Raw genomic sequence first — 27340 nt, forward strand, 5'->3', positions numbered from 1 at the left:
TGGACTTAGTAGGGAATCAACTAAATGTATTGAACTTAGTAGGACATCAACTAAATGTATTGAACTTAGTAGGAAATCAACTAAATGTATTGAACTTAGTAGGAAATCAACTAAATGTATTGAACTTAGTAGGAAATCAACTAAATGTATTGAACTTAGTAGGACATCAACTAAATGTATTGAACTTAGTAGGACATCAACTAAATGTATTGAACTTAGTAGGACATCAACTAAATGTATTGAACTTAGTAGGACATCAACTAAATGTATTGAACTTAGTAGGACATCAACTAAATGTATTGAACTTAGTAGGAAATCAACTAAATGTATTGAACTTAGTAGGAAATCAACTAAATGTATTGATCTTAGTAGGACATCAACTAAATGTATTGAACTTAGTAGGAAATCAACTAAATGTATTGAACTTAGTAGGAAATCAACTAAATGTATTGAACTTAGTAGGAAATCAACTAAATGTATTGAACTTAGTAGGACATCAACTAAATGTATTGAACTTAGTAGGACATCAGTATTGAACTTAGTAGGAAATCAACTAAATGTATTGAACTTAGTAGGACATCAACTAAATGTATTGAACTTAGTAGGAAATCAACTAAATGTATTGGACTTAGTAGGGAATCAACTAAATGTATTGGACTTAGTAGGGAATCAACTAAATGTATTGGACTTAGTAGGGAATCAACTAAATGTATTGAACTTAGTAGGACATCAACTAAATGTATTGAACTTAGTAGGACATCAACTAAATGTATTGAACTTAGTAGGGAATCAACTAAATGTATTGAACTTAGTAGGAAATCAACTAAATGTATTGAACTTAGTAGGACATCAACTAAATGTATTGAACTTAGTAGGACATCAACTAAATGTATTGAACTTAGTAGGACATCAACTAAATGTATTGAACTTAGTAGGACATCAACTAAATGTATTGAACTTAGTAGGACATCAACTAAATGTATTGAACTTAGTAGGACATCAACTAAATGTATTGAACTTAGTAGGACATCAACTAAATGTATTGAACTTAGTAGGACATCAACTAAATGTATTGGACTTAGTAGGACATCAACTAAATGTATTGAACTTAGTAGGAAATCAACTAAATGTATTGGACTTAGTAGGAAATCAACTAAATGTATTGGACTTAGTAGGACATCAACTAAATGTATTGAACTTAGTAGGAAATCAACTAAATGTATTGAACTTAGTAGGACATCAACTAAATGTATTGGACTGGAACATGTTATAATTTGACCAAGTTAATCAATACCTCATGACCAAAATGCATCAGTGATTTGTATTTTCCTACAACTTTCTGAAACATTTCGTAAACGGCACAGGAATGTGTGATGATGATGTGCAATGATGCTAATGATAACCTTCTGGTAGAGATGGATATACTCCCCCCCACCTTCTAAATGAAATGTTAACTACTACTAACACAGGAATGTGTGATGATACTAATGATAACCTTCTGGTAGAGATGGATATACTCCCCCCCCACCTTCTAAATGAAATGTTAACTACTACTAACACAGGAATGTGTGATGATACTAATGATAACCTTCTGGTAGAGATGGATATACTCCCCCCCCCCACCACCTTCTAAATGAAATGTTAACTACTACTAACACAGGAATGTGTGATGATACTAATGATAACCTTCTGGTAGAGATGGATATACCCCCCCCCCCACCTTCTAAATGAAATGTTAACTACTACTAACACAGGAATGTGTGATGATACTAATGATAACCTTCTGATAGAGATGGATATACTCCCCCCCCCCCCCACCACCTTCTAAATGAAATGTTAACTACTACTAACACAGGAATGTGTGATGATACTAATGATAACCTTCTGGTAGTGATGGATATACCCCCCCACCTTCTAAATGAAATGTTAACTACTACTAACACAGGAATGTGTGATGATACTAATGATAACCTTCTGGTAGAGATGGATATACCCCCCCCCCCACCTTCTAAATGAAATGTTAACTACTACTAACACAGGAATGTGTGATGATACTAATGATAACCTTCTGGTAGAGATGGATATACCCCCCCCACACCTTCTAAATGAAATGTTAACTACTACTAACACAGGAATGTGTGATGATACTAATGATAACCTTCTGGTAGAGATGGATATACCCCCCCCACACCTTCTAAATGAAATGTTAACTACTACTAACACAGGAATGTGTGATGATACTAATGATAACCTTCTGGTAGAGATGGATATACCCCCCCCACACCTTCTAAATGAAATGTTAACTACTACTAACACAGGAATGTGTGATGATACTAATGATAACCTTCTGGTAGAGATGGATATACTCCCCCCCCCCACCTTCTAAATGAAATGTTAACTACTACTAACACAGGAATGTGTGATGATACTAATGATAACCTTCTGGTATAGATGGATATACTCCCCCCCCCCACCTTCTAAATGAAATGTTAACTACTACTAACACAGGAATGTGTGATGATACTAATGATAACCTTCTGGTAGAGATGGATATACCCCCCCCCCCCCCACCTTCTAAATGAAATGTTAACTACTACTAACACAGGAATGTGTGATGATACTAATGATAACCTTCTGGTAGAGATGGATATACTCCCCCCCCCCCCCCCCCCCCCACCTTCTAAATGAAATGTTAACTACTACTAACACAGGAATGTGTGATGATACTAATGATAACCTTCTGGTAGAGATGGATATACTCCCCCCCCCCACCTTCTAAATGAAATGTTAACTACTACTAACACAGGAATGTGTGATGATACTAATGATAACCTTCTGATAGAGATGGATATACCCCCCCCCCACCTTCTAAATGAAATGTTAACTACTACTAACACAGGAATGTGTGATGATACTAATGATAACCTTCTGGTAGAGATGGATATACCCCCCCCACCTTCTAAATGAAATGTTAACTACAAAGTATCCTGGCTGAGTGATATCATGGTTATTTGCATCAATCCAGTGGCCATTTGTTTTGCCAACTCATCAATCACGTGAGCGCTACAGAAACACAGCTCACCAAACGGTCTCTGGCTGCTGCGCACTTCGGTTCAAGGGTAATTACACCCCAAAATGTACATTTCTTAGATTTATTTATTTCAGACCTCAGACGTCTCCTGATGTGGGTTGTTTTAAGACTTGGAAGACCCAATTCTGTTGTTTAAATAAATAATTAATTAAAGTGTGATTTTGAAAGCGAAACCCTGAAAGAAAGAAAAGAGGGGAAAAAACGTAAACGGACAAATCAACAGATTTTCTAGGCGCCTTATCAGTGATCTCTTTACTTCTTTAGTTATTTCACAAACAGCTCTGGCTGTTGGACCACACCCTGTGTTCATCTTCATTTCCTTCCCAAGCATCACTGGGTTTACCACAGCAGTGGTTTCACGTTCTCTCCTACTTTCTAACGCAGGAGATGTGAGGGGCATTCTGGGGAACGAGAGAAACTGGCCAGATTGTGATCTGTGGGGGTGTGTTAAAGAGGTCTGCATGGTTATTACTATATTAAAATATCCAAACAAACGTTTTAATATTCGAATACTTGTGAGACTATTTTAAAACACAGGCCTTTTCTAAATGGAAAAATATATATAATCCATGTGACATTGTGGCATAGAAGGACATTTTAAAATGCTTAATTTATAAAACGGCTAACTTTTCAATGTGCTTTTTATTACATGTGCCCAGTAGACTTCATGTGTAACTTAGCTTGTTGTTTGTTGGCCAATCGAACAGGCTCAATGTGTAACAAGTGGACTGAGGGTTACGTAATGAAATGCAAAATTACCAAATGAAGTTGGTGAAATGAGGAGTAGGTGACAAGGAGCCACCAACGGGGAGGCTGTTTTATCTGAATGGGGTTGTAGGTGACAAGGAGCCACCAACGGGGAGGCTGTTTTATCTGAATGGGGTTGTAGGTGACAAGGAGCCACCAACAGGGAGGCTGTTTTATCTGAATGGGGTTGTAGGTGACAAGGAGCCACCAACAGGGAGGCTGTTTTATCTGAATGGGGTTGTAGGTGACAAGGAGCCACCAACGGGGAGGCTGTTTTATCTGAATGGGGTTGTAGGTGACAAGGAGCCACCAACGGGGAGGCTGTTTTATCTGAATGGGGTTGTAGGTGACAAGGAGCCACCAACGGGGAGGCTGTTTTATCTGAATGGGGTTGTAGGTGACAAGGAGCCCCGAACGGGGAGGTTGTTTTATCTGAATGGGGTTGTAGGTGACAAGGAGCCACCAACGGGGAGGCTGTTTTATCTGAATGGGGTTGTAGGTGACAAGGAGCCACCAACGGGGAGGCTGTTTTATCTGAATGGGGCTGTAGGTGACAAGGAGCCACCAACGGGGAGGCTGTTTTATCTGAATGGGGTTGTAGGTGACAAGGAGCCACCAACGGGGAGGCTGTTTTATCTGAATGGGGTTGTAGGTGACAAGGAGCCACCAACGGGGAGGCTGTTTTACCTGAATGGGGTTGTAGGTGACAAGGAGCCACCAACGGGGAGGCTGTTTTATCTGAATGGGGTTGTAGGTGACAAGGAGACACCAACGGGGAGGCTGTTTTATCTGAATGGGGTTGTAGGTGACAAGGAGCCACCAACAGGGAGGCTGTTTTATCTGAATGGGGTTGTAGGTGACAAGGAGCCACCAACGGGGAGGCTGTTTTATCTGAATGGGGTTGTAGGTGACAAGGAGACACCAACAGGGAGGCTGTTTTATCTGAATGGGGTTGTAGGTGACAAGGAGCCACCAACGGGGAGGCTGTTTTATCTGAATGGGGTTGTAGGTGACAAGGAGCCCCAAACGGGGAGGTTGTTTTATCTGAATGGGGTTGTAGGTGACAAGGAGCCACCAACGGGGAGGCTGTTTTATCTGAATGGGGCTGTAGGTGACAAGGAGCCACCAACGGGGAGGCTGTTTTATCTGAATGGGGTTGTAGGTGACAAGGAGCCCCGAACGGGGAGGTTGTTTTATCTGAATGGGGCTGTAGGTGACAAGGAGCCCCCAACGGGGATGCTGTAGTATCTGAATGGGGTTGTAGGTGACAAGGAGCCACCAACCCGGGAGGCTGTTTTATCTGAATGGGGCTGTAGGTGACAAGGAGCCCCCAACGGGGATGCTGTAGTATCTGAATGGGGTTGTAGGTGACAAGGAGCCACCAACCCGGGAGGCTGTTTTATCTGAATGGGGTTGTAGGTGACAAGGAGCCACCAACGGGGAGGCTGTTTTATCTGAATGGGGTTGTAGGTGACAAGGAGCCACCAACGGGGAGGCTGTTTTATCTGAATGGGGTTGTAGGTGACAAGGAGCCACCAACGGGGAGGCTGTTTTATCTGAATGGGGTTGTAGGTGACAAGGAGCCCCGAACGGGGAGGTTGTTTTATCTGAATGGGGCTGTAGGTGACAAGGAGCAACCAACGGAGAGGCTGTTTTATCTGAATGGGGTTGTAGGTGACAAGGAGCCACCAACGCGGAGGCTGTTGTATCTGAATGGGGTTGTAGGTGACAAGGAGCAACCAACAGGGAGGCTGTTGTATCTGAATGGGGTTGTAGGTGACAAGGAGACACCAACAGGGAGGCTGTTTTATCTGAATGGGGTTGTAGGTGACAAGGAGACACCAACAGGGAGGCTGTTGTATCTGAATGGGGTTGGGGGAAAAGCACAGCATGTAGCTTCAATTATCCTAGCTAGCTATAACTGGCTAGCTTCTCCAGACTACTCCAGTAAAGACGGTCACTGTTCTCTCTCAATCTCTCTTATTTATATATATCCTCAACTCTGGATCTCCAAGCCAGTTCTACTGCTTTAGTTAATTGTTCCCCTCTGAGTCACTGATTTAGACCTGGGACACCAGGTGGGTGATTCCCCTCTAATCAGGTTCTGATTTAGACCTGGGACACCAGGTGAGTGATTCCCCTCTAATCAGGGACTGATTTAGACCTGGGACACCAGGTGGGTGATTCCCCTCTAATCAGGTACTGATTTAGACCTGGGACACCAGGTGGGTGATTCCCCTCTAATCAGGTACTGATTTAGACCTGGGACACCAGGTGGGTGATTCCCCTCTAATCAGGTACTGATTTAGACCTGGGACACCAGGTGGGTGATTCCCCTCTAATCAGGTTCTGACTTAGACCTGGGACACCAGGTGGGTGATTCCCCTCTAATCAGGCTCTGATTTAGACCTGGGACACCAGGTGGGTGATTCCCCTCTAATCAGGTTCTGACTTAGACCTGGGACACCAGCACCAGGCAGAGACAGCAAGGGCGGTTCGTTGCTCCAGAGCCTTTCCGTTCACCTTCACACTCCTGGGCCAGACTACACTCAATCATATGACCCACTGAAGAGATGAGTCTTCAGTAAAGACTTAAAGGTTGAGATCGAGTTTGCGTCTCTGACATGGGTAGGCAGACCGTTCCATAAAAATGGAGCTCTATAGGAGAAAGCCCTGCCTCCAGCTGTTTGCTTAGAAATTCTAGGGACAATTAGGAGGCCTGCGTCTTGTGACCGTAGCGTACGTGTAGGTATGTACGGCAGGACCAGATCAGAGAGATAGGTAGGAGCAAGCCCATGTAATGCTTTGTAGGTTAGCAGTAAAACCTTGAAATCAGCCCTAGCCTTAACAGGAAGCCAGTGTAGAGAGGCTAACACTGGAGTAATATGATCACATTTTTTGGTTCTAGTCAGGATTCTAGCAGCCGTATTTAGCACTAACTGAAGTTTATTTAGTAGCTGGAAAGTAGAGCATTGCAGTAGTCTAACCTAGAAGTGACAAAGGCATGGATAACACCAGTTAAGGCCCTGTTGTTCAGGCCACATGGTGCTATCTCCACTCCAGTCTAATGTAGGGTGAGGTAGCCTAGGCCTATATTACAGAGAGATAACACCAGTTAAGGCCCTGTTGTTCAGGCCACATGGTGCTATCTCCACTCCAGTCTAATGTAGGGTGAGGTAGCCTAGGCCTATATTACAGAGAGATAACACCAGTTAAGGCCCTGTTGTTCAGGCCACATGGTGCTATCTCCACTCCAGTCTAATGTAGGGTGAGGTAGCCTAGGCCTATATTACAGAGAGATAACACCAGTTAAGGCCCTGTTATTCAGGCCACAAGGTGCCATCTCCACTCCAGTCTAATGTAGGGTGAGGTAGCCTAGGCCTATATTACAGAGAGATAACACCAGTTAAGGCCCTGTTATTCAGGCCACAAGGTGCCATCTCCACTCCAGTCTAATGTAGGGTGAGGTAGCCTAGGCCTATATTACAGAGAGATAACACCAGTTAAGGCCCTGTTATTCAGGCCACAAGGTGCCATCTCCACTCCAGTCTAATGTAGGGTGAGGTAGCCTAGGCCTATATTACAGAGAGATAACACCAGTTAAGGCCCTGTTGTTCAGGCCACATGGTGCTATCTCCACTCCAGTCTAATGTAGGGTGAGGTAGCCTAGGCCTATATTACAGAGAGATAACACCAGTTAAGGCCCTGTTGTTCAGGCCACATGGTGATATCTCCACTCCAGTCTAATGTAGGGTGAGGTAGCCTAGGCCTATATTACAGAGAGATAACACCAGTTAAGGCCCTGTTGTTCAGGCCACATGGTGCTATCTCCACTCCAGTCTAATGTAGGGTGAGGTCACATCATTTGAATCTTTGGAAGAGGATCGTCCTATACTAAAAATAGAGGCTTTTTATTAGTCTTGTTGAACCCAATCTAGCCTGGTTACCATGAACTGCTGGTGTTGGGTGATTCCTCACCAGACTATAACAACACAGACCAGGATTGTGATGTAATCCACACAGGGTCCTTTGGAGGAAGGATTGTTGACATGTATTGAGAAATGATTCAAGTTGGAATATTTTACGTTTTGGCCTTACGCAGGCCTATTGTTAAAAGATGGATTCCGCCGTAGGCGGTCTCACATGGTACCACGGCCGCCCCACCACCACCGTTGTTCATGTTTCTGTTGCAGAGCTGAGGAGCAGTATGGTAAAATTAATTGCTGTACATATTGTGCTCTTCTATCGCACATGATGTCCGAGAGGAGAAAACGTCTCGTTGTTGTAATGTCACAAATGGGCGTGGCTGTTTTCACCATTAAGGATTTCAGCTGATAACGTTCAATGATGTCCGAGAGGAGAAAACGTCTCGTTGTTGTAACGCCACAAATGGGCGTGGCTGTTTTCACCATTAAGGATTTCAGCTGATAACGTTCAATGCAGATGTTTTTTTTTAACCTTTTTTTAATATCAAATTATTTCTGGGTAACAATGAAGTACCTTACTGTGATTGTATTCAATTCAAATGGTCAAAATTAAACCAAAAATTGCTTCTCAGCAATGAGCAATTTCTCAAGCAGGAATTTAGCTAGGGCTGTCTGGGAGTTGTATGTGGGGAAACTAGCTGTTATTGGTCGAGGTTTGGAACACTCTCTCTTTCCTAGCCACCATGCTTCTACTTCTGCATTGCTTCCTGTTTGGGGTTTTAGGCTGGGTTTCTGTACAGCACTTTGTGACATCAGCTGATGTAAGAAGGGCTTTATAAATACATTTATAAAGCCCTTCTAGCCTCTCTGGGCTAGGTTAGGTCTATAGCCTGTCTGGGCTAGGTTAGGTCTATAGCCTCTCTGGGCTAGGTTAGGTCTATAGCCTCTCTGGGCTAGGTTAGGTCTATAGCCTCTCTGGGCTACTTTAGGTCTATAGCCTCTCTGGGCTAGGCTAATACCCTCTCTGGGCTAGGCTAATAGCCTCTCTGGGCTAGATTAGGTCTATAGCCTCTCTGGGCTAGGTTAGGTCTATAGCCTCTCTGGGCTACTTTAGGTCTATAGCCTCTCTGGGCTACTTTAGGTCTATAGCCTCTCTGGGCTACTTTAGGTCTATAGCCTCTCTGGGCTAGGTCTATAGCCTCTCTGGGCTAGGTTAGGTCTATAGCCTTTCTGGGCTAGGTTAGGTCTATAGCCTCTCTGGGCTACTTTAGGTCTATAGCCTCTCTGGGCTAGGCTAATAGCCTCTCTGGGCAAGGTCTATAGCCTCTCTGGGCTAGGTTAGGTCTATAGCCTCTCTGGGCTAGGTTAGGTCTATAGCCTCTCTGGGCTACTTTAGGTCTATAGCCTCTCTGGGCTACTTTAGGTCTATAGCCTCTCTGGGCTACTTTAGGTCTATAGCCTCTCTGGGCTAGGTCTATAGCCTCTCTGGGCTAGGTCTATAGCCTCTCTGGGCTAGGTTAGGTCTATAGCCTCTCTGGGCTAGGTTAGGTCTATAGCCTCTCTGGGCTAGGCTAATAGCCTCTCTGGGCTAGGCTAATACCCTCTCTGGGCTAGGCTAATAGCCTCTCTGGGCTAGATTAGGTCTATAGCCTCTCTGGGCTACTTTAGGTCTATAGCCTCTCTGGGCTACTTTAGGTCTATAGCCTCTCTGGGCTACTTTAGGTCTATAGCCTCTCTGGGCTACTTTAGGTCTATAGCCTCTCTGGGCTACTTTAGGTCTATAGCCTCTCTGGGCTAGGTCTATAGCCTCTCTGGGCTAGGTTAGGTCTATAGCCTTTCTGGGCTAGGTTAGGTCTATAGCCTCTCTGGGCTACTTTAGGTCTATAGCCTCTCTGGGCTAGGCTAATAGCCTCTCTGGGCAAGGTCTATAGCCTCTCTGGGCTAGGTTAGGTCTATAGCCTCTCTGGGCTAGGTTAGGTCTATAGCCTCTCTGGGCTACTTTAGGTCTATAGCCTCTCTGGGCTACTTTAGGTCTATAGCCTCTCTGGGCTACTTTAGGTCTATAGCCTCTCTGGGCTACTTTAGGTCTATAGCCTCTCTGGGCTAGGTCTATAGCCTCTCTGGGCTAGGTCTATAGCCTCTCTGGGCTAGGTTAGGTCTATAGCCTCTCTGGGCTAGGTTAGGTCTATAGCCTCTCTGGGCTAGGTTAGGTCTATAGCCTCTCTGGGCTACTTTAGGTCTATAGCCTCTCTGGGCTAGGCTAATAGCCTCTCTGGGCTAGGCTAATACCCTCTCTGGGCTAGGCTAATAGCCTCTCTGGGCTAGATTAGGTCTATAGCCTCTCTGGGCTAGGTCTATAGCCTCTCTGGGCTAGGCTAATAGCCTCTCTGGGCTAGGCTAATAGCCTTTCTGGGCTAGGCTAATAGCCTCTCTGGGCTAGGCTAATAGCCTCTCTGGGCTAGGCTAATAGCCTCTCTGGGCTAGGTCTATAGCCTCTCTGGGCTAGGTCTATAGCCTCTCTGGTCTAGGCTAATAGCCTCTCTGGGCTAGGCTAGGGTTATAGCTCATTGTTAGTTGATTTTGGATGTGTTTGCTGTAGTAACCCCGGGGATCTCACACGGTATGACGATCAGAAGAGGATCCCAGTCACATTAGGAAGTAGAGGTTAACTGAAGTTAGTTTCCTGCTGAAACACAGTTCTGGTAAACCAAAGTGTGGCTGTGACACTTGTGTTCCTCTTTGGCCACCATGTGGACTGTGTTTACTAGGTTGCTGTCACTGTGTGGTGAGCCCTCAGCACATTTCACTGCCTGTAGTTCAGAGGAAAAGTCAAACAAATGATTCATTAACAATACTTGTCTGTTATGGAAAGCAGAGTGATCAGACTACCTGCCACAGCTGTGTTTCTGTGGCTCTGAATGGCCATAAAGGAATAGTCGGTTATAGATACTCAACCAAATAGGCTTTCTTTATGGCCTTTCCTGTCTTTGTGTTTGCACCATTCACGTGGGGTGTTGCAGCCGGTGGGAGGCTTTCCCTGGTCGAGGTCGTTGAGTTGGTGTGGCTTATGTGACAAATGGAAAGAAAAAAAATCAGAACGTTTAAACTGATAACGTTTTTTCCATTTAAAATGCTAATAAAAATGTGAATGGACAAGGCAGCTGTGGTCAGTAATGGTTTAGATCTCACGGTGCCTTTTCAGATGGGGAAGCATGGCCCCCTGTACCTCTGTTACTGGACCTCACCAAGTCTGCATTTCCTTCTCATTTAACTTCTCAAAGTGTTGTCATGGTTCTTCGACTCCTTGCACGTCGACTCCCATTTCTGATTTGTCAACATTTTGATTCCGCAAGGAATTGACTCCGAAGATTCAATGTTTTTGGAACGGAGGAGACTGATTAGTTTGCCGTACTTCCGAGGACGAAAACACTTGCGTCTTTCAGCAGACAGTCAGAACCGTGCACTAGGCCTCTCTATCAGTACTGGCAGGTCAGCAGACATTCAGAACCGTGCACTAGGCCTCTCTATCAGTACTGACAGGTCAGCAGACATTCAGAACCGTGCACTAGGCCTCTCTATCAGTACTGGCAGGTCAGCAGACAGTCAGAACCGTGCACTAGGCCTCTCTATCAGTACTGACAGGTCAGCAGACAGTCAGAACCGTGCACTAGGCCTCTATCAGTACTGGCAGGTCAGCAGACAGTCAGAACCGTGCACTAGGCCTCTCTATCAGTACTGACAGGTCAGCAGACATTCAGAACCGTGCACTAGGTCTCTCTATCAGTACTGGCAGGTCAGCAGACAGTCAGAACCGTGCACTAGGCCTCTCTATCAGTACTGACAGGTCAGCAGACAGTCAGAACCGTGCACTAGGCCTGTCTATCAGTACTGGCAGGTCAGCAGACAGTCAGAACCGTGCACTAGGCCTCTCTATCAGTACTGGCAGGTCAGCAGACAGTCAGAACCGTGCACTAGGCCTCTCTATCAGTACTGACAGGTCAGCAGACAGTCAGAACCGTGCACTAGGCCTCTCTATCAGTACTGACAGGTCAGCAGACAGTCAGAACCATGCACTAGGCCTCTCTATCAGTAATGACAGGTCAGCAGACAGTCAGAACCGTGCACTAGGCCTCTCTATCAGTACTGGCAGGTCAGCAGACAGTCAGAACCGTGCACTAGGCCTCTCTATCAGTACTGACAGGTCAGCAGACAGTCAGAACCATGCACTAGGCCTCTCAATCAGTACTGACAGGTCAGCAGACATTCAGAACCGTGCACTAGGCCTCTCTATCAGTACTGGCAGGTCAGCAGACAGTCAGAACCGTGCACTAGGCCTCTCTATCAGTACTGACAGGTCAGCAGACAGTCAGAACCATGCACTAGGCCTCTCTATCAGTACTGGCAGGTCAGCAGACAGTCAGAACCGTGCACTAGGCCTCTCTATCAGTACTGACAGGTCAGCAGACAGTCAGAACCGTGCACTAGGCCTCTCTATCAGTACTGACAGGTCAGCAGACAGTCAGAACCGTGCACTAGGCCTCTATCAGTACTGGCAGGTCAGCAGACAGTCAGAACCGTGCACTAGGCCTCTCTATCAGTACTGGCAGGTCAGCAGACATTCAGAACCGTGCACTAGGCCTCTCTATCAGTACTGGCAGGTCAGCAGACATTCAGAACCGTGCACTAGGCCTCTCTATCAGTACTGGCAGGTCAGCAGACAGTCAGAACCGTGCACTAGGCCTCTCAGTACTGGCAGACAGTCAGAACTGTGCACTAGGCCTCTTTATCAGTACTGGCAGGTCAGCAGACGGTCAGAACCGTGCACTAGGCCTCTCAGTACTGGCAGGTCAGCAGACAGTCAGAACCGTGCACTAGGCCTCTCTATCAGTACTGGCAGGTCAGCAGACAGTCAGAACCATACACTAGGCCTCTCTATCAGTACTGACAGGTCAGCAGACAGTCAGAACCGTGCACTAGGCCTCTCTATCAGTACTGGCAGGTCAGCAGACAGTCAGAACCGTGCACTAGGCCTCTCACTACTGACAGGTCAGCAGACAGTCAGAACCGTGCACTAGGCCTCTCTATCAGTACTGGCAGGTCAGCAGACAGTCAGAACCATGCACTAGGCCTCTCTATCAGTACTGACAGGTCAGCAGACAGTCAGAACCGTGCACTAGGCTTCTCTATCAGTACTGACAGGTCAGGCACCAAGCAGACATTTAGAACCGTGCACTAGGCCTCTCAATACTGGCAGGTCAGCCATCAGACAGACAGGCCTAGTGCATGGTTCTGACTGTCTATCAGCATTGAAAAGCTGTATCTTGCAATGTCTCACTAGGATATTGAGATGAGGTGAGATGATTCACTCTCACACAGTCACACACAGTTTCTGGCCATGTCCACGGGTTTGCTTCATATGGTAACCAGGGCACCAAAACAGCGGAGAAGTCGAGCCTCGCTCTTCCAAACACTCTTAGTTGTTGTGGAAATTGACCCACTATGCTGTTTACTGTCTGCATCTATTTCATATGGCTGAATCTTCATTTAAATGACACAACATCCCCAGGCCTCGACAGTCGACTGTCTAGTTAGGCTACAGCACTGAAATAAGGTTTTGTGATAACTGCACTGTGATTTTAAATGTGTTTTTTTTTGGTTAGGAATTTTTCTCAGCGTTATGGTTCCCAATTTGGTTTAAAAGTTTGACCGTTCATAGCCCTATTTGCTCCATCCTGCAGTATGTCGAGACTGGCTACTCCTTTTCACTTCCTGGTTCTGCTGTGGCTGTTCTGCGTTTTGTCCAGTAGGGGGAGTCGTAGGTTCACAAATTGGACAGATCTCTTTCAACCCTGTTGTTTTGTTCCCAGTTCACACACCACCCTCAGCTTGGTGTTTGTTTAGCCATCATATGGCGTTATGACTCTCTGTTAGAAGGATCATGTAGCCTCAGTCTCCTAATATTGACCCATTACTTCTGCAGCCCACTGACTTTAAAGCACTAACTTCAGGCTTTGTGTACAAGGTAGTGCACTGGCTATCAGAGCCCTCCCTCCACTCTGTCCCACAGCAGCCCAGCCTACACTGTTGGTTAGGTGGTATCTCATCCCAGCCCAGCCTACCCTGTTGGTTAGGTGATATCTCTGCCCAGCCTACCCTGTTGGTTAGGTGGTATCTCAGCCCAGCCCAGCCTACCCTGTTGGTTAGGTGGTATCCCAGCCCAGCCTACCCTGTTGGTTAGGTGGTATCTCATCCCAGCCCAGCCTACCCTGTTGGTTAGGTGGTATCTCAGCCCAGCCCAGCCTACACTGTTGGTTAGGTGGTATCTCAGCCCAGCCCAGCCTACACTGTTGGTTAGGTGGTATCTCATCCCAGCCCAGCCTACCCTGTTGGTTAGGTGATATCTCTGCCCAGCCTACCCTGTTGGTTAGGTGGTATCTCAGCCCAGCCCAGCCTACCCTGTTGGTTAGGTGATATCTCAGCCCAGCCTACCCTGTTGGTTAGGTGGTATCTCAGCCCAGCCTACACTGTTGGTTAGGTGGTATCTCAGCCCAGCCCAGCCTACCCTGTTGATTAGGTGATATCTCAGCCCAGCCTACCCTGTTGGTTAGGTGGTATCTCAGCCCAGCCTACACTGTTGGTTAGGTGGTATCTCAGCCCAGCCCAGCCTACCCTGTTGGTTAGGTGGTATCTCATCCCAGCCCAGCCTACCCTGTTGGTTAGGTGATATCTCAGCCCAGCCTACACTGTTGGTTAGGTGATATCTCAGCCCAGCCTACCCTGTTGGTTAGGTGGTATCTCAGCCCAGCCTACACTGTTGGTTAGGTGGTATCTCAGCCCAGCCCAGCCTACCCTGTTGGTTAGGTGGTATCTCAGCCCAGCCCAGCCTACCCTGTTGGTTAGGTGGTATCTCAGCCCAGCCTACCTTGTTGGTTAGGTGGTACCCCAGCCCAGCCTACCCTGTTGGTTAGGTGGTATCTCAGCCCAGCCCAGCCCAGCCTACAATGTTGGTTAGGTGGTATCTCAGCCCAGCCCAGCCCACACTGTTGGTTAGGTGGTATCTCAGCCCAGCCCAGCCTACCCTGTTGGTTAGGTGGTATCTCAGCCCAGCCCAGCCTACCCTGTTGGTTAGGTGATATCTCAGCCCAGCCTACACTGTTGGTTAGGTGGAATCTCAGCCCAGCCCAGCCTACCCTGTTGGTTAGGTGGTATCTGAGCCCAGCCTACCCTGTTGGTTAGGTGATATCTCAGCCCAGTCTACCCTGTTGGTTTAGTGGTATCTCAGCCCAGCCCAGTCTACCCTGTTGGTTAGGTGATATCTCAGCCCAGCCTACACTGTTGGTTAGGTGGTATCTCAGCCCAGCCCAGCCTACCCTGTTGGTTAGGTGATATCTCAGCCCAGCCTACACTGTTGGTTAGGTGATATCTCAGCCCAGACTACCCTGTTGGTTAGGTGGTATCTCAGCCCAGCCCAGCCTACCCTGTTTGTTAGGTGATATCTCAGCCCAGCCTACACTGTTGGTTAGGTGGTATCTCAGCCCAGCCCAGCCTACACTGTTGGTTAGGTGGTATCTCAGCCCAGTCTACACTGTTGGTTAGGTGGTATCTCAGCCCAGCCTACCCTGTTGGTTAGGTGATATCTCAGCCCAGCATACACTGTTGGTTAGGTGATATCTCAACCCAGACTACCCTGTTGATTAGATGATAGCCCAGCCCAGCCTACCCTGTTGGTTAGTTGATATCTCAGCCCTGCCTACCCTGTTGGTTAGTTGGTATCTCAGCCCTGCCTACCCTGTTGGTTAGTTGGTATCTCAGCCCAGCCTACCCTGTTGGTTAGGTGGCATCTCAGTCCAGCCTACCCTGTTCGTTAGGTGACATCTCAGCCCAGATCACCCTGTTGGTTAGGTGACATCTCAGCCCAGATCACCCTGTTGGTTAGGTGACATCTCAGCCCAGATCACCCTGTTGGTTAGGTGACATCTCAGCCCAGATCACCCTGTTCGTTAGGTGACATCTCAGCCCAGATCACCCTGTTGGTTAGGTGACATCTCAGCCCAGAATCACCCTGTTGGTTAGGTGACATCTCAGCCCAGATCACCCTGTTGGTTAGGTGACATCTCAGCCCAGATCACCCTGTTGGTTAGGTGACATCTCAGCCCAGATCACCCTGTTGGTTAGGTGACATCTCAGCCCAGATCACCCTGTTGGTTAGGTGACATTTCTTGTTACCCTTTTTTGTTAATTTGAAATCTGTCCCAAATTGCACCCTATTCCCTACATAGTGCACTTCTTCTGACCAGAGCCCTGTGACTATATAGGGAATAGGATGCAGGCTATGTCTCTGTGGGATGATGTATGGAGACTGGTATCTGAACGTTCTTTCTCCCCTTGTGACCGTGACGACATTCATCATGTTTCAGATCTAACTCCCCTGTTCCCTGACCTTGTAACTCCCCTGTTCCCTGACCTTGTAACTCCCCTGTTCCCTGACCTTGTAACTCCCCTGTTCTCTGACCTTGTAACTCCCCTGTTCCCTGACCTTGTAACTCCCCTGTCCCCTGACCTTGTAACTCCCCTGTTCCCTGACCTTGTAACTCCCCTGTTCCCTGACCTTGTAACTCCCCTGTTCCCTGACATGGTAACTCCCCTGTTCCCTGACCTTGTAACTCCCCTGACCTTGTAACTCCCCTGTTCCCTGACCTTGTAACTCCCCTGACCTTGTAACTCCCCTGTTCCCTGACCTTGTAGCTCCCCTGTTCCCTGACCTTGTAACTCCCCTGTTCCCTGACCTTGTAACTCCCCTGTTCCCTGACCTTGTAACTCCCCTGACCTTGTAACTCCCCTGTTCCCTGACCTTGTAACTCCCCTGTTCCCTGACCTTGTAACTCCCCTGTTCTCTGACCTTGTAACTCCCCTGTTCTCTGACCTTGTAACTCCCCTGTTCCCTGACCTTGTAACTCCCCTGTCCCCTGACCTTGTAACTCCCCTGTTCCCTGACCTTGTAACTCCCCTGTTCCCTGACCTTGTAACTCCCCTGTTCTCTGACCTTGTAACTCCCCTGTTCCCTGACCTTGTAACTCCCCTGTCCCCTGACCTTGTAACTCCCCTGTTCCCTGACCTTGTAACTCCCCTGTTCCCTGACCTTGTAACTCCCCTGTTCCCTGACATGGTAACTCCCCTGTTCCCTGACCTTGTAACTCCCCTGACCTTGTAACTCCCCTGTTCCCTGACCTTGTAACTCCCCTGACCTTGTAACTCCCCTGTTCCCTGACCTTGTAGCTCCCCTGTTCCCTGACCTTGTAACTCCCCTGTTCCCTGACCTTGTAACTCCCCTGTTCCCTGACCTTGTAACTCCCCTGACCTTGTAACTCCCCTGTTCCCTGACCTTGTAACTCCCCTGTTCCCTGACCTTGTAACTCCCCTGTTCTCTGACCTTGTAACTCCCCTGTTCTCTGACCTTGTAACTCCCCTGTTCCCTGACCTTGTAACTCCCCTGTCCCCTGACCTTGTAACTCCCCTGTTCCCTGACCTTGTAACTCCCCTGTTCCCTGACCTTGTAACTCCCCTGTTCCCTGACCTTGTAACTCCCCTGACCTTGTAACTCCCCTGTTCCCTGACCTTGTAACTCCCCTGACCTTGTAACTCCCCTGTTCCCTGACCTTGTAACTCCCCTGTTCCCTGACCTTGTAACTCCCCTGTTCCCTGACCTTGTAACTCCCCTGTTCCCTGACCTTGTAACTCCCCTGACCTTGTAACTCCCCTGTTCCCTGACCTTGTAACTCCCCTGTTCCCTGACCTTGTAACTCCCCTGTTCCCTGACCTTGTAACTCCCCTGTTCCCTGACCTTGTAACTCCCCTGTTCCCTGACCTTGTAACTCCCCTGTTCCCTGACCTTGTAACTCCCCTGACCTTGTAACTCCCCTGTTCCCTGACCTTGTAACTCCCCTGTTCCCTGACCTTGTAACTCCCCTGTTCCCTGACCTTGTAACTCCCCTGTTCCCTGACCTTGTAACTTCCCTGTTCCCTGACCCTGTAACTCCCCTGTTCCCTGACCTTGTAACTCCCCTGTTCCCTGACCTTGTAACTCCCCTGACCTTGTAACTTCCCTGACCTTGTAACTCCCCTGACCTTGTAACTTCCCTGTTCCCTGACCTTGTAACTCCCCTGACCTTGTAACTCCCCTGACCTTGTAACTCCCCTGTCCCCTGACCTTGTAACTCCCCTGTTCCCTGACCTTGTAACTCCCCTGACCTTGTAACTCCCCTGTTCCCTGACCTTGTAACTCCCCTGTTCCCTGACCTTGTCTGTTTCAGATCTAACTCTCCTGTTCCCTGACTTTGTGTGTTTCAGATCTGTGTACGATGACCAGCCTAATGCCCACAAGAGGTTTATGGAGAAGCTTGAGGTCAGGATCCGTAACCATGACAGAGAGATAGAGAAGATGTGTAACTTCCACCACCAGGGGTTTGTGGACGCCATCACCGAGCTGCTGAAAGTCCGTGCCGACGCAGAGAAACTGATGGTGAGACAGGAGACCCAATCAAATAGAAGTTTATTAGTCACATGCTCCGAATATAACAGGTGTAGTGAAATGCTGACTTACAGGCTCAAACCAACAGTGCGAAAAAAAGGTGTGTGTGTGTGTGTGTGTGTGTGTGTGTGTGTGTGTGTGTGTGTGTGTGTGTGTGTGTGTGTGTGTGTGTGTGTAGGTAGGTAAGTAAAGAAATAAAACAACAATAAAAAGACATTTGAAATAAGAGTAGCAAGGCTATATACAAACACCGGTTAGTCAGGCTGATTGAGGTAGTATGTACATGTAGGTATATACAGACACCGGTTAGTCAGGCTGATTGAGGTAGTATGTACATGTAGGTATATACAGACACCGGTTAGTCAGGCTGATTGAGGTAGTATGTACATGTAGGTATATACAGACACCGGTTAGTCAGGCTGATTGAGGTAGTATGTACATGTAGATATGGTTAAAGGGACTATGCATGTCTGATGAACAGAGAGTAGCAGTAGCGTAAAAAGAGAGCTAAAGAAATGGAAACTATGGATCAATCTAGTCTACCTCTATGTTGAACCAGGGATAGTAGTGGATCTATCTAGTCTACCTCTATGTTGAACCAGGGATAGTAGTGGATCTATCTAGTCTACCTCTATGTTCAACCAGGGATAGTAGTGGATCTATCTAGTCTACCTCTATGTTGAACCAGGGATAGTAGTGGATCTATCTAGTCTACCTCTATGTTGAACCAGGGATAGTAGTGGATCTATCTAGTCTACCTCTATGTTCAACCAGGGATAGTAGTGGATCTATCTAGTCTACCTCTATGTTGAACCAGGGATAGTAGTGGATCTATCTAGTCTACCTCTATGTTGAACCAGGGATAGTAGTGGATCAATCTAGTCTACCTCTATGTTCAACCAGGGATAGTAGTGGATCTATCTAGTCTACCTCTATGTTGAACCAGGGATAGTAGTGGATCTATCTAGTCTACCTCTATGTTGAACCAGGGATAGTAGTGGATCTATCTAGTCTACCTCTATGTTGAACCAGGGATAGTAGTGGATCTATCTAGTCTACCTCTATGTTGAACCAGGGATAGTTTTGGATCTATCTAGTCTACCTCTATGTTGAACCAGGGATAGTAGTGGATCTATCTAGTCTACCTCTATGTTGAACCAGGGATAGTGTTGGATCAATCTAGTCTACCTCTATGTTGAACCAGGGATAGTAGTGGATCTATCTAGTCTACCTCTATGTTCAACCAGGGATAGTAGTGGATCTATCTAGTCTACCTCTATGTTGAACCAGGGATAGTAGTGGATCTATCTAGTCTACCTCTATGTTGAACCAGGGATAGTAGTGGATCTATCTAGTCTACCTCTATGTTGAACCAGGGATAGTAGTGGATCTATCTAGTCTACCTCTATGTTGAACCAGGGATAGTGTTGGATCAATCTAGTCTACCTCTATGTTGAACCAGGGATAGTAGTGGATCTATCTAGTCTACCTCTATGTTGAACCAGGGATAGTGTTGGATCAATCTAGTCTACCTCTATGTTGAACCAGGGATAGTAGTGGATCTATCTAGTCTACCTCTATGTTGAACCAGGGATAGTAGTGGATCTATCTAGTCTACCTCTATGTTCAACCAGGGATAGTAGTGGATCTATCTAGTCTACCTCTATGTTCAACCAGGGATAGTAGTGGATCTATCTAGTCTACCTCTATGTTGAACCAGGGATAGTGGTGCATCTATCTAGTCTACCTCTATGTTGAACCAGGGATAGTTTTGGATCTATCTAGTCTACCTATATGTTCAACCAGGGATAGTATTGGATCTATCTACTCTACCTCTATGTTCAACCAGGGATAGTAGTGGATCTATCTAGTCTACCTCTATGTTGAACCAGGGATAGTAGTGGATCTATCTAGTCTACCTCTATGTTGAACCAGGGATAGTTTTGGATCTATCTAGTCTACCTCTATGTTGAACCAGGGATAGTAGTGGATTTATCTACTCTACCTCTATGTTCAACCAGGGATAGTAGTGGATCTATCTAGTCTACCTCTATGTTGAACCAGGGATAGTTTTGCATCTATCTAGTCTACCTCTATGTTCAACCAGGGATAGTAGTGGATTTATCTACTCTACCTCTATGTTGAACCAGGGATAGTAGTGGATCTAGTCTAGTCTACCTCTATGTTGAACCAGGGATAGTGTTGGATCTATCTAGTCTACCTCTATGTTGAACCAGGGATAGTAGTGGATCTATCTAGTCTACCTCTATGTTGAACCAGGGATAGTAGTGGATCTATCTAGTCTACCTCTATGTTGAACCAGGGATAGTAGTGGATATATCTAGTCTACCTCTATGTTGAACCAGGGATAGTAGTGGATCTATCTAGTCTACCTCTATGTTGAACCAGGGATAGTAGTGGATCAATCTAGTCTACCTCTATGTTCAACCAGGGATATCAGTGGATCTATCTAGTCTACCTCTATGTTGAACCAGCGATAGCATCCCCCCTCAGCCCTCTCTTACCATCCCCCCCAGCCCTCTCTCACCATTCCCCCCCCCCAGCCCTCTCACCATCCCCCCCCCCCCAGCCCTCTCTCACCATTCCCCCCCCAGCCCTCTCTCACCAGTCCCCCCCCCAGCCCTCTCTCACCAGTCCCCCCCCCCCAGCCCTCTCTCACCAGTCCCCCCCCCCCCAGCCCTCTCTCACCAGTCCCCCCCCCAGCCCTCTCTCACCAGTCCCCCCCCAGCCCTCTCTCACCAGTCCCCCCCTCAAAGTTTTGGGGATCAACTAGAAGCACAGAAGGACGTAAAAGAAGGTCACATGTCAAAATGGGTGAACTTCCCCTTTTAATGGTTCTTATAGAGAAGGAACTATGAGAGGTTTCTCCTCCTAGATGACATCATTCACTGTCTCCCTCCCCCAGGACTGAGCCGGTCTAGGTTCCCCCAGGACTGAGCCGGTCTAGGTTCCCCCAGGACTGAGCCGGTCTAGGTTCCCCCAGGACTGAGCTGGTCTAGGTTCCCCCAGGACTGAGCCGGTCTAGGTTCCCCCAGGACTGAGCTGGTCTAGGTTCCCCCAGGACTGAGCCGGTCTAGGTTCCCCCAGGACTGAGCCGGTCTAGGTTCCCCCAGGACTGAGCCGGTTTAGGTTCCCCCAGGACTGAGCCGGTCTAGGTTCCCCCAGGACCGAGCCGGTCTAGGTTCCCCCAGCCCAGCTGCACCGAGGCCAGCTCTCTTTAACTCTCTTTCCCCAGCTGAAAGTGGTCTTTAGATGAGTAGATGGTCTGATTGGTCGACCCAAAGGTTGTAACTGGACCAATCATTAGCCAGTATATGAAGCATGTTCAGATAACAGGACAGCAGGTACTGCAGCACACTGGCCATTTTTCTCCCACAGATTAATGAGACTTTTTAATTAACCCCAGAATAAATGGCTTGCTTATTACCATGAGCTAATGAGACGCAATGTGGGAACCTCCCTGTGTGGTCGTTCTGTCCCTACTGTCCCCCTGCACCTGCAGCGCCCTACCTCCCTCCTAACTCAGCCCGAGTTACCTCCGGATCCCTCCACTCTGTGAATCAACCAGCCACTGTTTTGTATTCAGCTCTGAAACCCAATGTTTAATTACCAGGAAATGCAGTGGGCTCTTTCACTGTAGACAATGAATGGCACATAGAGCTCATTGAGGTTATCAGGAAAGGGCCCACTGGTCAATTGGGTCATTGAATTGAATTGTTTGACAAGACCTGTAGAGACAAGTAGAGTTCAAACATCCTCAACGTAGAATTGACAAGTTTGTCACAGAATCTGTTGGGGGGAAGGACTGTCATAATCTATTACGCCGCCTAAAAGCCTCCATGCCGACCAACAGTTCCAAGTTCCCGTTGCAGATTGAATCAGAATATGCCTTTGTCCCTGTGCCCTCATGGAGGCTGATCTGATTACAAGGTGAGCAGCTACGACAGGAAGTTGTCTGACAGTAGTGATCTTTTTATTTAAGGGCCAGGTTACCGACACGAACAGAAGACTACAAGACGCCGGCAGAGAGGTAAGACTCTTCGTCCCCCGTGTCAGAGTTGCCTGTGGTCAGTTAGAGGACATATTGAGACAGGAAGAACCTCTGACTGACCTCTCTGCGTAATTGGGGAGGTCTTAACTCTTTTGACCTCTCTTATGTAAGGTGACAGCCCAAACGGAGGAGGTGATTCGCTGTCGGATACAGCAGAGGAACATGACTACCACTGTGGAGAGACTACAGCTGTGTATACCTGGTGAGATATAATATAACATCTATAAACACTGTGTGTTCTGAAAGCTACCTCTCCCCTCTCTTCTTTCTGTTCTAAAAGCTACCTCTCTTCTTTCTGTTCTAAAAGCTACCCCTTCTTTCTGTTCTTAAACCTCTTAAGGATGATGCAGAATATAATCCCAGTTCAGGAACATCAATCAGCGGAAATTTCAGAGCGCCAACTATAGTTTTCGATAAAACTCAAACTTTCATTAAAACACACATGCAAGGTACTGAATTAAAGCTACACTCGTTGTGAATCTAGCCACCAAGTCAGATTTGTAAAATGCTTTTCGGCGAAAGCATGAGAAGCTATTATCTGATAGCATGCACCCCCCCAAAATACCAGAACGTCACCTAAACAACAGATTTTGCGGTAGCCGGCGCTACACAAAACGCAGAAATAAAATATAAAACATTCATTACCTTTGACAAGCTTCTCTGTTGGCACTCCTATATGTCCCATAAACATCACAATTGGGTATTTTTCCCGATTAAATCCTTCAAAGTATGCCAAAAATGTCCATTTATAAAGGCCGTCTGATCCAAGGAAAATGCACCTTTACACGACGCAATGTCACTTTTAAAATTAACAAAGTTGCCTATAAACTTTTACAAATCACTTCAAACGACTTTTGTAAACCAACTTTAGGTATTAATAAACGTTAATAATCGATCAAATTGATCACGGGGCGATCTGTATTCGATAGCAGCAAGTCTTGAAATCATCGTCCATTTTTTTCACTTTCATAATTTCCTGGGTGCACCCCAAGACAGGAAGGGCCTATACGTCATCCCACCAAGGATAAACGTGCAAAGAAATGCCAGTATTGGCGACATCGTGTGGAAGCTGTAGGCGTTGTAAACGGAATGTCATTTATTTTCTGTCGCCTTAGACAATCATTGACTGGCGGATGAATACTTTTTTTTGTGTTTTTGGTGAACAGTTTTCCCTGGGATTTTTACTCCTAAACACGCTCTGTTATAGCCACAGACAACAATTTTATCAGTTATAGAGACTTCAGAGTGTTTTCTATACACACATACTTATCATATGCATATACTATATTCCTGGCATGAGTAGCAGGACTTTGAAATGTTGCGCAATTTTTTACAAAAAGCTGCGAAAATTCGCAGCATCCTTAAAGCTACCTCTTCTTTCTGTTCTAAAAGCTACCCCTTCTTTCTGTTCTTAAAGCTACCCCTTCTTTCTGTTCTAAAAGCTACCTCTCTTCTTTCTGTTCTTAAAGCTACCCCTTCTTTCTGTTCTTAAAGCTACCCCTTCTTTCTGTTCTTAAAGCTACCTCTTCTTTCTGTTCTAAAAGCTACCCCTTCTTTCTGCTCTTAAAGCTACCTCTCCCCTCTGTTCTTCTGTTCTAAAAGCTACCTATCTTCTTTCTGTTCTAAAAGCTACCTCTTCTTTCTGTTCTTAAAGCTACCTCTTCTTTCTGTTCTAAAAGCTACCTCTCTTCTTTCTGTTCTAAAAGCTACCTATCTTCTTTCTGTTCTAAAAGCTACCTCTCTTCTTTCTGTTCTAAAAGCTACCTCTTCTTTCTATTCTTAAAGCTACCTCTTCTTTCTGTTCTAAAATCTAACTCTCCCCTCTTATTGTTCCTTTTGCAGTCCTAGAAATGTACAGTAAATTGAAGGAGCAGCTGGAATCCAAAAGGTACGTGCACTTCCTTACTCTCCTCACTATGTTCACTGTTGTCGTCATCAATGTTACTCCACCACCATATATTAACAATAAAGTCCCTCTCTCTAGATAACATGGTGCTTTGGACAGTAAGACCTTAACGCTTTCCTTAGAAACCCTCTCTGGCTCAACATGGCTCACAATCAAAAGGCACGCTGTCTTTACGTCACAGAATTCTCAACAATTCACAGAAATAATGATTGAAGGAAACTGTGAATGGAAGCTATTTCAATGGAACCAAGCAGAGGGGAAGTGAAGCTCACGCTGAACCTGACAGTGATGACCCTTCCCCGTCGCTTACCGTCTGTTTAATCAGTCACAACACATCACGGGGAGAGGTCACCATTCAAACGCAGGACAGTTGCCCTTCTTCACAGCACAGCGCTGGCCTAGACAACATTGCTGTCACAGGCGCCGGTTAGAGAGTTGGAAAGACCCCCGGGGTACTGGGACTCTCCACAGGGGGGACTTCAGGACTACTAGGACCCCTGGGGTACTGGGACTATCCACAGGAGGGGGGGACTTCAGGACTACTAGGACCCCTGGGGTACTGGGACTATCCACAGGGGGGGGGGGGGGGGTTTCAGGACTACTAGGACCCCTGGGGTACTGGGACTATCCACAGGGGGGTGACTTCAGGACTACTAGGACTCCTGGGGTACTGGGACTATCTACGGGGGGGGACTTCAGGACTACTAGGACCCCTGGGGTACTGGGGACTATCCACAGGGGGGACTTCAGGACTACTCAGACCCCTGGGGGTGGTTCAGGGGGCCTCTGGGCAGAGCAAATTATAAAGGTTAGGACATGGGGGGTTATTATGTGATGTCATCACTGGGTTAAGACATGGGGGGTTATTATGTGATGTCATCACTGGGTTAAGACATGGGGGTTATTATGTTGTGATGTCATCACTGGGTTAGGACATGGGGGGTTATTATGTTGTGATTTCATCACTGGGTTAGGACATGGGGGTTATTATGTGATGTCATCACTGGGTTAAGACATGGGGGTTATTATGTTGTGATGTCATCACTGGGTTAGGACATGGGGGTTATTATGTTGTGATTTCATCACTGGGTTAGGACATGGGGGTTATTATTATGTGATGTCATCACTGGGTTAGGACATGGGGGGTTATTATGTTGTGATTTCATCACTGGGTTAGGACATGGGGGTTATTATGTTGTGATTTCATCACTGGGTTAGGACATGGGGGTTATTATGTTGTGATTTCATCACTGGGTTAGGACATGGGGTTATTATGTGATGTCATCACTGGGTTAGGACATGGGGAGTTATTATGTTGTGATGTCATCACTGGGTTAGGACATGGGGGTTATTATGTTGTGATGTCATCACTGGGTTAGGACATGGGGGTTAATATGTTGTGATTTCATCACTGGGTTAGGACATGGGGTTATTATGTGATGTCATCACTGGGTTAGGACATGGGGGTTATTATGTTGTGATGTCATCACTGGGTTAGGACATGGGGGGTTATTATGTTGTGATTTCATCACTGGGTTAGGACATGGGGGGTTATTATGTGATGTCATCACTGGGTTAGGACATGGGGGGTTATTATGTTGTGATGTCATCACTGGGTTAGAACATGGGGGTTATTATGTTGTGATTTCATCACTGGGTTAGGACATGGGGGGTTATTATGTGATGTCATCACTGGGTTAAGACATGGGGGTTATTATGTTGTGATTTCATCACTGGGTTAGGACATGGGGGTTATTATGGTGTGATGTCATCACTGGGTTAGGACACGGGGGTTATTATGTTGTGATGTCATCACTGGGTTAAAACATTGTGACATGTCATGCCACTCACAGTAAACACCACCCAGCCCAGGTCTTTGTCATGCCACTCACAGTAAACACCACCCAGCCCAGGTCTTTGTCATACCACTCACAGTAAACACCACCCACAGTAAACACCACCCAGCCCAGGTCTTTCACATGAACAGTCCTTTACTCTGTTACACTGATAAAAGACTGGATCTACTATATGACGCCACATCCTGTATATTTCAACTAGCATACATTTCCCTCTTACAAGCGTATATACCGAGACATTATTCATTGGTCCTCTGTCATCTAATCATCCTTAAACATATCCAGCAGTGTTTCCAGTAATACAACCCTCGGTCAGCAGAGTGATCCATTTGTACAGTAGCAGTATGAAAGCCAACCAGCCTAGAGAGGAGGGATGAGATGTGACGGCAGGTATCTGTGTTCCAGATACTATGCTGCGTTGAAGACCATGGAGCAGCTGGAGAAGGTGTACATCCCCCGGGTCAGCCGCTACCGCTTCTGTCAGATCATGGCTGAGAACCTGCCCAAGCTCAGAGAGGACATTAAGGACATCTCCATGTCCGACCTCAAGGACTTCCTGGAGAGCATCAGGAAACACTCGGACAAGATCGGAGAGACCGCCATGAAACAGGTAAGAGACGTTGTTATTATTATTAAGAGACGTTGTTGTTGTTGTTGTTGTTATTATATAGAAACAGGCAGAGTACAGGTACTAAACAGGTATGAGACGTTGTTGTTATATAGAAACAGGCAGAGTACAGGTACTAAACAGGTATGAGACGTTGTTGTTATATAGAAACAGGCAGAGTACAGGTACTAAACAGGTATGAGAGGTTGTTGTTATATAGAAACAGGCAGAGTACAGGTACTAAACAGGTATGAGATGTTGTTGTTATATAGAAACAGGCAGAGTACAGGTACTAAACAGGTATGAGACGTTGTTGTTATATAGAAACAGGCAGAGTACAGGTACTAAACAGGTATGAGACGTTGTTGTTATTATATAGAAACAGGCAGAGTACAGGTACTAAACAGGTATGAGACGTTGTTGTTGTTATATAGAAACAGGCAGAGTACAGGTACTAAACAGGTATGAGACGTTGTTGTTATTATATAGAAACAGGCAGAGTACAGGTACTAAACAGGTATGAGACGTTGTTGTTATTATATAGAAACAGGCAGAGTACAGGTACTAAACAGGTATGAGACGTTGTTGTTGTTATATAGAAACAGGC

The 27340-nt window shown here is 46.5% G+C and overlaps 1 protein-coding gene across 4 annotated transcripts in view; it reads left to right on the top strand.

The window, feature by feature from the left end:
* LOC139413845 (exocyst complex component 6-like) overlaps positions 1–27340 on the top strand; it is a 132537-nt gene that overhangs the window by 12650 nt on the left and 92547 nt on the right. For all 4 annotated transcript variants that reach the window (XM_071161646.1, XM_071161657.1, XM_071161665.1 and 1 more), the window contains exons 2-6: positions 18112–18283; positions 22296–22343; positions 22476–22566; positions 24207–24252; positions 26532–26736. In XM_071161646.1, coding sequence (XP_071017747.1) covers positions 18112–18283; positions 22296–22343; positions 22476–22566; positions 24207–24252; positions 26532–26736 — 562 coding nt within the window. The remainder of the gene's footprint in view (positions 1–18111; positions 18284–22295; positions 22344–22475; positions 22567–24206; positions 24253–26531; positions 26737–27340) is intronic.

This window comes from Oncorhynchus clarkii, chromosome 1, assembly GCF_045791955.1.
Source record: "Oncorhynchus clarkii lewisi isolate Uvic-CL-2024 chromosome 1, UVic_Ocla_1.0, whole genome shotgun sequence".
Lineage (NCBI taxonomy): Eukaryota > Metazoa > Chordata > Actinopteri > Salmoniformes > Salmonidae > Oncorhynchus > Oncorhynchus clarkii.